Genomic DNA, 10628 nt, shown 5'->3' with positions numbered 1-10628 from the left:
TTTCTGAATTTGTCATTTCAACAACTAGATTTTCAACATTCGCAATACTAGTCATACGAATCCGGTCAATGTAAAATGGGGTTATCACCGACTCTCTCGTTTACCTAAACAAATCGGTGACTCTAATATATGCGGATTCAATATGTTTGTTCCCGATAAATGAGACACGACAATAAAACGTTTAGGTTATACCGTCACCTTATATCTAATATTAACCGATTGACCATCATCGAGTCATCAAATATTTTCCTCTGACTAACGGGTGTAATACACTTATCAATTTATATGATAAATGTTGTTTTAAATCCATTTCATATATCTAACCTATCTTTTTCATAATGGAAGTATATATACTATTTAATTATATATATATTTTTTATAATTAAACAAGTATAAAATTCATTCCTCACAAATTAAAAAAATTAATATTATTATTATTAGTTATATATACACATTTTTTAAATTTTAATATTTGTTATTAATATTTTTTTTTTATCTTTTTAAATGATTTTAATTGAATATATATATTACTTTGAGTCAAGTCTAAGTTCGAATTTTTTTATGACATGACATTAGAAATTGTGCATGGTCCATATATTTTGGATTTTGTTAAGGATAGAGAAATATTGTTGGCAACATGTTTGACAAGTCTAACTGGTTTGTTTGCAGTTAGTTATTTGAAGATTTTTAATTAAATATATATATATATTATTTGGATTTTTAATTGATTAAAATTATTATAATATTATATTTTATATTTAAATTTAAATCTTAAAATAATAAAATAAAAATATTTTTAATATTTTAATTCATAAAATGAGTGATTTAACCATTGAATATATATATATATAATGAGATGGTAATATTTTAAACAAAAATCCTATAAAAGTGACATCAAACAAGTTCTAAGATTATCTAGATTCATTAATTGATGGGTTAGTTTAAATATAAAATTAGAAATTAAGTAATAAAATTTTGAAAGATTAAGCAAAGTTTTATTAATTAATTAATTAAGAAAATGAAAGGACCTAAGTTGCCACCGGACACAAACCACTATGGATTGTGGACCATTCTGTCCACTATCATATCAACACAAAATTATAAAAAATAAAATAAAATAAAATATTCTTAATGGAATACTCGACACGCGTCGATCATCTAACAAGCATTCAAATACGTGGACCAATCGCAGCGGCGAAATGGATCTTTCTCTCGTCCACAAATTTTGATACACAAGCCGTCCTTAAATTGATCTCTTCGCCACGTGTCACTCTATTGCTCTGAGCACTTCCCACTTGCTTGAATAATTTAATAATAAAATTAAAAATTAAATTAATATTTGCAACTTGTATCGCCATCCATCTTCAGTTCAGTTTGCAGCTTTGCAATAACACTCTTCTCTCTGTCTCTCTCCACTACTCGCCGCTGATTTAGATTTTCTCGCCGCTGTTTTGTGATTACGATTTGATTCGTATCTGGAAAGAGCTCATCATTTCACACATACTGATGTTTTCCGGTGAGTTTTCCGTCTAGATTTCAACTTGTTATAGCTGTTCTCACCTTGAAACGGAGTTTGTATTGTTTTCTTGTAATAATTGTTTGATTTTCAATATATAGTTCTCCACTAATTAGAATTTGATAATACAATGGATGCTAACTGATCAGTCAACTTCTTAGAGTTTCAATTTCCATTAGTAAGTAAACAAGCTTGATTTATTGATGTTGTGATAATGACTATATTGTAGGAGTATAAAACACTATTCTAATTATTTAGTTGGTTTGTTGCACTTGGTTGTTGATCCTGCAATCGGAGTGAGGAAGAAGGTGTTTCTTGTATAGATATGATTGTAGACCTGGCTTTTGTTACTGCTTTGAGTGTTGTATAAAGAAAACTGGAGGAATGTCTGACTGTTGCATGAATGAGGTATTATGCTCTTTTTTCTTCTTTAAGTCTCCTTAGAAATGAATTTTTACTAGAAATTTCATAATCCACTTGTCTTGACTTCGAAGTATTTGATTGGATTATGAATATTGTCATTATTATGATAGCTATATCGATTTATAGTGTAAGATAGTGGTAAGGGACTTTTAGCTAAACCAATCATTATGAATGCAATGTATTATTATTTATTAGGATGTTTTTGCTAATAGTTAAGTCATGTTCAATTTATTTGTTATGATATAAATTGTGTGTTTAAAGGACTTGTCTTACTTAGTGGCTCTATTGACTATTGTGCTTCTTCTTTTTCATTCATTTGTTTTAATTATTTTCTTCCATGGCCTCTCTTTTGTTATCAATTGTTAATTCAAAATTAAAATTTTGGATAAATATAGGTTGTCTTCCAGATATCGCTAATCGATCTTTTTCCGGTTTAAATTTTTTAAAATATCCCTGTTCAATTATGTTTAAGTTGTAATTCTGTAGAATCATGTTTAAGTTGTAATTCTGTAGTATAGGACAAATTTCATTGTCTGAAATTTTCTTGGGTTTTAAGGTGAAAAAATCCAGCTTGAAGTTGAGTGAAAAAACCCATATTTTTTGCTACTAACAGTTCGGTCCTATTATTATGTCATTTTCTCTATATTGGTGATTTTTGTTTAAATGTCTCTTCAGAAGACATTTAAACTGGGTCATTCACACTACAATTTTTCTGTTGTCTCCTTGCTATTGGGCAACCTGCTGATTGATTCAGGCATAGTAGTTCATTCTTCTTTTATCTGATCCAACACAAAGTCCTTACTACAGTGTTCAAATGATGTTTTACCAATGTGTCTTTTCAGGTTCTCAAGGCATGGAAGATAAATGGTGGAGGTATGGTTAAGATGACCTCCACTATATTGATTGCAATTTAATTAGTTGAAACTGCCATTAAATTATCCTCGTTCAATCATTGCTTTAATCCTAGAGTTTTTCCTCAGCATTGTAGTTCCATATATGAGCATCACAAATATCTTATTCCTTTAATTAGCATACATTGGTAATCTTGATTACATTGTGTTGAACGGAAAAACTCTCTTGTTAACGCCACGTCTTGTTTGACATACCTCAGTGTTTGATTCTACTTGAATAGGACATGAGCAATGTCTATACTCATAATCTCAGACTTGTGATAAGAAGTGATATGATTTGGTTGATATTGCTAAATAGTCTTATCTCAAGAATGACTTGGGGAAATATTTACTGGTATTTCTTAATCTGTAAGAATCTATATCCATGTTGCTGTATATTGTTAAATGCTTTCAATAACTTCTATAGAAAAGTCAGATATATTTCCATACTTCCCTACATGAGCAAATTGGCATGTTTAGCTATTGTTGGTTGAGAAGATTGTCTGCGTGGGTCCTTTGCTACACTAAGCTAGAGTTGTTTTCCATTGACTGCCAGTTCCTTAATAGTCTTGTTTTGTTAGTCTGTATGAATCTTGAATAGCTTCTTATTGATGAGGAAACAACTTACAACTTTTTATGTTACGACAACATTATTGCAGGTCACTTGAGGCAGTATTATGATTGATTTTTTCCTATTATTCTGTTGTACGATATCTTGCTTTTGTGTTTTTGTTACAATTTTATACTAGTTGTTCTTTTGTTTACAAAATATAAATTATTATGATTTATTACTTATTTAGAACTGCAGTAATTGCCGCCACATTTTCTATCTGGTGTTTCAGCTTGAATATACCTTCTGGAATGAGTTTGACCAGACTGAAGATCACATACTGTCACCTCCTGGTCATGAACATGAAACTGATCCTCAACTAGAGAGTAGTAGCAACAAAAGACCTCGACGTGAAGTGACTGGTATTTCAAGTCTCAGTGGAGAAATTTTTTCTGTCAAATATAAGAGTCAGCAAAAGGACGCCAAAAGCTTTCAATATCTAGAGAACATTAAGAATACTATGTTGGAGAATGAAAGCTGGTCTCAAGCACCTGAAGGTGTGTTATCAGCTTCACGTGATAATACCACAGCCAATCAAATGACTCCCTTAGCATTTAATGATGCAAGGATGCCTACTCATTGTTTAAAAAGTAGCAATGGATTTGATAGTGATTTTTCTGCTCATGATCAAATAACTGCAGTTGAGAGTGACACATATAACTACCCACTTGCTGGAATTTCTCCAACAGAAAATGAACCAAGTTTTCTTGACAATGATCATGATTATGGATGGCCTGAGATTGGAAATTTTGAGGATGTCGATCACATGTTTAGGTACCATATAATTCTCTCTTCATTTGATCTGTCTCAGTCTTGTTTTTGTTTTTCCTTTAGCTCATGTAAAAACGTGCTCACTTGTTCGTACTGGCAGAAGTTGTGATTCAACATTTGGGATCGGCAATGGAAATGAGTTAAGTTGGTTTTCATCTGTTGAAGGATCTGAAGATGTACTTAATTCAGATTTTAAGTTCTATTCTGAATCAAGTCCTTTTAATGATGCACCAAAACAAAATGAAGTTTGTAATTTGCATTCAGTTGACAACTCAAATGCAGAAAGTGGTTCTGTTCCTCACTCATTAGTTGTTAATAAACCTAATGTTTTCCATCACTTGAGTTTCTTGAACGGTTGTGATGATAATACTGCTAGCGATGATGAACTTAAGCCAAAGGTGCAATAGTTGACAGTAATCTTCAGTGCCCTTTTTTTGTTCCTCAACCAGTATCGCATTTTATCTTTGATAACATTCTATTATCAACAATTCCACAGGAACTTGAGTCAAATGGCAGCATACAGCTCAAGAATTCCAAATTTAACTTTGTTAAAAAGGTACAGTAAAAATGGATAATGTGAAATATATAAATACTTGTTGCTTCACATATTAATTTTCTCTTATTTCTGACTTTATGATAAAATTTATCAATATTGTCGGGACATCTTTTCCACGCACCAATTCTCAATCAATTAACACATATCGGAATTTGAAAGTGCAATTCTACCACTTAACACTCAGTGATCTTTGACTAGCTTGCTGCACATGAGCCTATTCGGAAACAAGTATTTCTTCACAATCTCGATCTCACTAGAAAATCGTCAAAGTTAAAATTGAAAGTTAATTGTTTTTAGTTTGCTATAAGATTTTTTTGCACCTCGAGATCATTTTCTGATTATCATCCTGATTATAGTGTTATTCTCATTGCTTCATTTGGTATACAAATTATTTTCTTGATGATGATCCAAATTATAGTGTATTTTTTTTGCTTTCTTTTGGTATTGATAATTTTTTCTCGATCCTGATCAGAATTATTTAGATTATTATGAGTTTTGACAAACATAACAAATGTAGATTTTTCACACATTGATTATGAAAAAAAAACAGAATATGTAGTTTATTAGGTCCTTTTATATTATCTGCAGAAGCAGATAACATAAGCAAAAGGTTGTTATGCTTATGTTTGAATGGTAGTCTGATTTGCAGAAGCAGCATTTAAAACAGTCAAGTCAATTTGATGGGAGAAGGATGGATGGATTCCTGCAAAATTGTGATACATTCCATCAAACAGGTAACTTGCAGTTCAAAAAAACAAAGATCCCATCAGGAGCTGTAACTCATCAGGTTTATACCCCTCCAGGAGCTGATCCCGACTGTTATTATTATGGTGATCTGTCAAATCATGTTCCAGTCAATCCATCCATACCAGGTGCCAGGTCCGAAAGTAGTAGTATTACCTCTTCTTCTCCAAAGGAGTCTTCTTATGTATCAAACCAAGTACAATTACTTGAATCCTATTATGATCGTTCATTTGATGCTCCTAATATCAAAATGTATGAGGAAAGCAATAAGTTGCAGTACAGACTAGGATTCCAATCTTCATGTAAAACAGATGCTAACCATATAAATTCATCAGTGCCAACTGCTGCATGCGATTTAACGGCTTCTCAGAACCAACAATCTTATAAGCTAAAAAATGAACCAGAGAATCACAGAGAGATGAATGGAGTTAGTTGTGGAAATCCTGCTGAAATTGATTCCTTCTATGCTCCAGAAAGCTCTTTGGAATTTGGTTTAGATGACATCTCACTGGAAGCATTTAGTTTTCGTCAGCTTCAACAAGTCACAAACAAGGTAACTAGTTCCTCCATAACTTGTTTAGATCATCATCCCCTAAAGGCATGTGTGCAAGTTACACCTTTATTGGAAAGGCACATAATAAATTTAGTTCATACAGTGTCTCATTTCTCTATTCTATTTGATAAGACTGAAAATTAAGTGTTCATTTATTTTGATTCTGAAAATATCGGTTAATGAACTGAAATCTTATTCCTTCCAAAATATTTGCAACGTAATTTAAAATAGTTTAAACTAAATACTTCAGCTAAATTCAATTTTTTAAAAATGGGTTGATGAATCTCAACCCAAAATTTTGATAACAAATTTTTGTACAAGTATTTTTTATTACAAAAATATATTGCAAGTTTGGTTGTTAAAATTTGTTACATATATTCATTGCATGTTTAGTTCCAATATTCAAGAAAATATCACAAAATATTTGAGAATAAGTTGCAACTAAAATGTTGAATACTGAATTTTAGTTCTCTAAAAAATAAATGCTAAATAAACCAAATAAATATAAAATAATTTTAAGTAGTTTATTTGATAAAATATGAAAATAATGTCGGAAATGTACTTAAAAGACTATTTTACCCTTATAATTATGTATTTTGAATCATTTTCAGGGTTCAATTGTCATCAGGGTTAAGTCATTCCCAGTTTACCAAATTAAGTTATATTTAAAGCTTAATATTTTTCATATAATTTGAGCTGAATCTAAAAAAAATAAGTTATTTTAAATAATAGGTTATAGTATAAACTTATAATTTACTTGATCAAGTGATTAAACACAACCTTAAAATGAAACTGAATAAGTATGCCATTGTTTCAGTTGGACATCAGGACAAAGTTGTGCATAAGGGATAGCTTATATCGCTTAGCAAGAAGTGCTGAACATAGACACAATCAGACAACTCTCCATGGAAATTCAGACGCTACTGGGACAGTGATAGTTGAGGAAGCAAATAAGTATGTAACTATTTCCTGGTCTCCCTATTCATTAAACTTTCTATACCTCATTGTGAATAAGAGTTAGAAATGCATCACTATGAGTTCTTCATGTGGGATCCTGAATCCTGAGTTATCTTTGTCCAAAAACCAAAATTCCATGACTTAGAGTTTATTCAGTTTTGATTTACTACTTTACCCTTTTGGAAACACTTTTGAAACCGCATTTGGGAATAAAACTTGTGATCTATTTGGTGGTTTTTCATTTGGATCAAGATTCAGATCTAGAACTGAAACAAAAAAGTGTTTCCAAATGGTCCTGAATCTACCTTTTGTTTTTGGTCCACACTTTTATGGCTAAACAATCCTTTTATGAATATTTTGTCTTTTCAGATGCAATGGTTTTGCAGACATGGAGTCGGATACAAACCCAATAGACAGGTCTATAGCACACTTACTGTTTCATAGGCCATCAGACTCCTCATCTTTGATGCCTGGCGAGTCACATAGAACGGTAAAAATCCGAAAGTGTGCTTTAAGAATTTATTCCACATTAAGTATTGGGCACTTATCGAATTAAAATAAAACAGATTCATGGGTATGGTGGGTCAACATCTGGTCAACATGAAGAAACTGCCATTGATAAATAAGTAAATTGGCTTTTGCAAGGGCATAGTGATAAAATTTCACGAATCGCCATGCAGTAGTACCAATATAAGGTAACTGTCTATCGTCCTTTTCTTTTGAGCCAAGCACTGTAAACCCCCTTATCATCGTTCTTATTAACTATGCTGATATTTGGCATATTTTAGAATGTCAATAGATCGTCTCGTGGAAGTAGAGTTTTAAGTATGATTTCTGTATATTATTACACAATTAAATCTTCATGGTATCTATGTTGGTATCACAAGAATTCCTCCCATGAGAGGCCTAAATAAGATTTTGATCAATCAGCTACACGATTTGGGTCGTTGGATGACAAATGATTTATTGAATTTGCAGCTTTAGCGTGCGTCATGATCATTGGAAGAATTCAACTGTCATAGAAAAAACGGTTGAATAATCATGCTCTTTTCTAACTGTTCCTTTACTAACCTTTCTCTCTCGGTTCCACTTCATTTTTTTGGGGGAGAAAGACAATATTTCATCTTTTTCTTATTTGCTTAGAAAAAAATCACTTTATTGCATAGGTCAATATGTTACTTATAATCATCTTTGGAATTATAAGTATGTATTTGTAACTTGGGGGTATTTGTCATATATAATAAGTTTATTAAAACAACTATAAGATTTCCCATAATTGACATGTAGGAAAAAAAAATATTTACATAATTTACTTCTCAAGAATCTTTACTTAATTGATGTAAATGAAATAATTCTAATTATATTTTTAAAGAAATTAATTTGCATATATTTATATATATATATTATTCTCTTTAATATGATATATGTAAATTATATAAGAGAGAAAATTGTAATTGTACTTTTTGAATTAGATTAGTACTCTCACCACCACAATTAGTTGGGGGTTAAATACTAAATTTATTTAATTAAATTTTGGTGTTAAATAATAAATTTATTATAAACTAAAACTATGATGTTATACCTTATGTTGGTCAAGATTTTATTGATAAATGTTAATATGTTATTCAAGATGATCGATTTGGTTGACCACATTTTTAACTGTAATTTAGGAATATTAAAACTATATTGGACATAAATTAATCAATAATGCAACACAGTGATTTTATTGTTAAAGGATAAAATTATTAACTAAAATAAAAATTTATATAAAAGAAATTAATGAAGTTATTTGGAAAGTAAAATTTTGTCACTTATAAAGAGGAGTGAAATTAATTTTATTTTCATTTATTATAAAAAGATTTGATTAAAATAAACAAAAGTATTTTTAAGTGAGAAGTAAATTTAAATATAAGTGAGTTTTTTGATAATTTTTTTATATTAAATTTACATAAACAAAATTGATCTAACTTTTTCTAATAAAATTGGTTTTAATCTTTGAATTTTTTTTAGCAATTGAATATGCATTCCAACACATTACTTATAATGCCAATCTTCAAATAGTTAAATAAATATTATTTAACAAAAAATATAAATATATTGAAATCATAATTATAAGAAAATGGGTTAGAAATAGAGATTATAAGAATAAAGAATGGTAGGAATAGCTACTGATAAAAAAAAAAAAAAATACTATTTGTATTTGGATTTCATAATGTAAAAGACAAATTTATTAATATTTTAGACAAATAAAAATTAAGAGATGATTTAGGTAGATTAATTGTAGTTGGTTTACATAATATAAAATGCATAGTTATTAACTTTTTAGTTAGATAAAATTAAAAAATAATTTAGGTAAACTGTTTTAAGTTGAATTTCATAATATAAAATGGAAAAAGGAAGACTTATTAACTTTTTAGACAAATAAAAATAAAAAATTATTTAGGCAGATAAATTGTATTTGATTTTCATAATGTAAAACGCAAACTTATTACATTTTAGATAGATAAAACTAAGAAATGATTTAAACAAACTAATTGTAGTTAATTTTTATCATATAAAATGTCAGGCATATTAGCTTTTGAGGTAAATAAACTAAAAAATATTTAGCCAAACTATTTGTAGTTGTATTTCATAATGTAAAAAATACTTATTAGCTTTTTAGAATTATAAAACTAAGAAATGATATAGGTAGAATCATTGTACTTGGTTTGTAAAACGCAAACTTAATAGCTTCCTCCAACTGATGCCCAATGCAAACCTAAAATGAATTTTTCATCATTTTCCCTCTCTTAAAAAATTCAACAAATATACCAATAAAAAAAGATTTATTTGCAATAAAGAAAGATTTATTTTCCCTGGGCTCAAGTTTGCCATCATTAACATGAGCATAAGAAGAAAAAAAAAAGACTCTCAACACAAAGTTATCAGTAGGAGAACCCAATGCCGGAAGGTCAAGGAAGTTGGTGACCTGATGACAGGGGAGCCGGCGACCGAAGCCCCGGTGAACGGCGACCATAACTATAATGGTCCTAAGGTAACGAAATTCCTTGTCGGGTAAGTTTCGACCCGCACGAAAGGCGTCGGTTGATTTCAGAATGCCTATACATGTCATCACATAAATGGGGTCCTTGTACCCCGTGGGCTCGAGAGAGCATGATATGAATCCCAATTTTCATATGATTTGAGTTTTCATTGCTGAAAGCGCTCTGTCCAGCTTAGCGCATGGAGGGGCAAGTCGTTCTTATTGAATTGAAAATCCTCCCAGTGGCCTGATCGAATTGCGATATTCTTCCGCTTCTGGGAGATCAAACGGAGCTCGATTAGTTTCTGCTAGACAAGAAATGAAGAACATAACCAATACAGGGAACAAGGTCATACCGGACCATATCTGCTTTTGCGCCATGACAATCTCACTCGAATTACGGGGACCTACACATATTAGTACAGTATACCGGGGTCTCCGGCCAGAACCACACGTGCAAGTTTCCCTGCATGTGGCTCGTCCGTGCTTTCTGAGGCGCTGCCTGTGACTCAGCATGGGAGAAGAGGGCTGCACACTTTCGCGTTCAGAAATTCTTTCTTTTTCTTAAAATTATGTGGGGGTCATA

At 30.8% G+C, this 10628-nt stretch overlaps 1 protein-coding gene across 9 annotated transcripts; it reads left to right on the top strand.

Moving 5' to 3' along the window:
• The first annotated feature begins 1368 nt into the window (after positions 1–1368).
• Positions 1369–8274, top strand: LOC124919052 (protein LNK1-like). Of its 9 annotated transcripts, none has more exons than XR_007097552.1 (10): positions 1369–1516; positions 1746–1924; positions 3672–4213; positions 4311–4608; positions 4707–4766; positions 5404–6063; positions 6881–7017; positions 7390–7510; positions 7587–7715; positions 7999–8274. XR_007097552.1 is itself a non-coding variant. In XM_047459181.1 (10 exons), exons 2-10 carry the CDS (start codon positions 1901–1903, stop codon positions 7644–7646), a joined length of 1710 nt encoding a protein of 569 aa, XP_047315137.1. In that variant the 5' UTR covers positions 1369–1516; positions 1746–1900; the 3' UTR covers positions 7647–7963. The 9 variants fall into 9 exon arrangements, 8 of the variants coding, with proteins under 8 accessions (XP_047315137.1, XP_047315136.1, XP_047315135.1 ...); XM_047459181.1 differs by lacking the exon at positions 7999–8274 and having other exon boundaries at positions 3672–3936; positions 4129–4213; positions 7587–7963; XM_047459180.1 differs by lacking the exon at positions 7999–8274 and having other exon boundaries at positions 3672–3936; positions 4081–4213; positions 7587–7963.
• Positions 8275–10628: the final 2354 nt, after the last annotated feature.

This window comes from Impatiens glandulifera, chromosome 1, assembly GCF_907164915.1.
Source record: "Impatiens glandulifera chromosome 1, dImpGla2.1, whole genome shotgun sequence".
Classification (NCBI taxonomy): Eukaryota; Viridiplantae; Streptophyta; class Magnoliopsida; order Ericales; family Balsaminaceae; genus Impatiens; species Impatiens glandulifera.
Note: the sequence above shows the minus strand (reverse complement) of the source record. Positions and strands in the feature narration are given on the sequence as shown.

Coding starts and splice junctions, on each gene's coding strand:
- LOC124919052 (XM_047459174.1), top strand. CDS start 1,901: ATGTCTGACTGTTGCATGAATGAG. Junction 1,925..3,671: donor CTGACTGTTGCATGAATGAG/GTATTATGCTCT, acceptor CTGGTGTTTCAG/CTTGAATATACCTTCTGGAA. Junction 4,214..4,310: donor GATGTCGATCACATGTTTAG/GTACCATATAAT, acceptor TCGTACTGGCAG/AAGTTGTGATTCAACATTTG.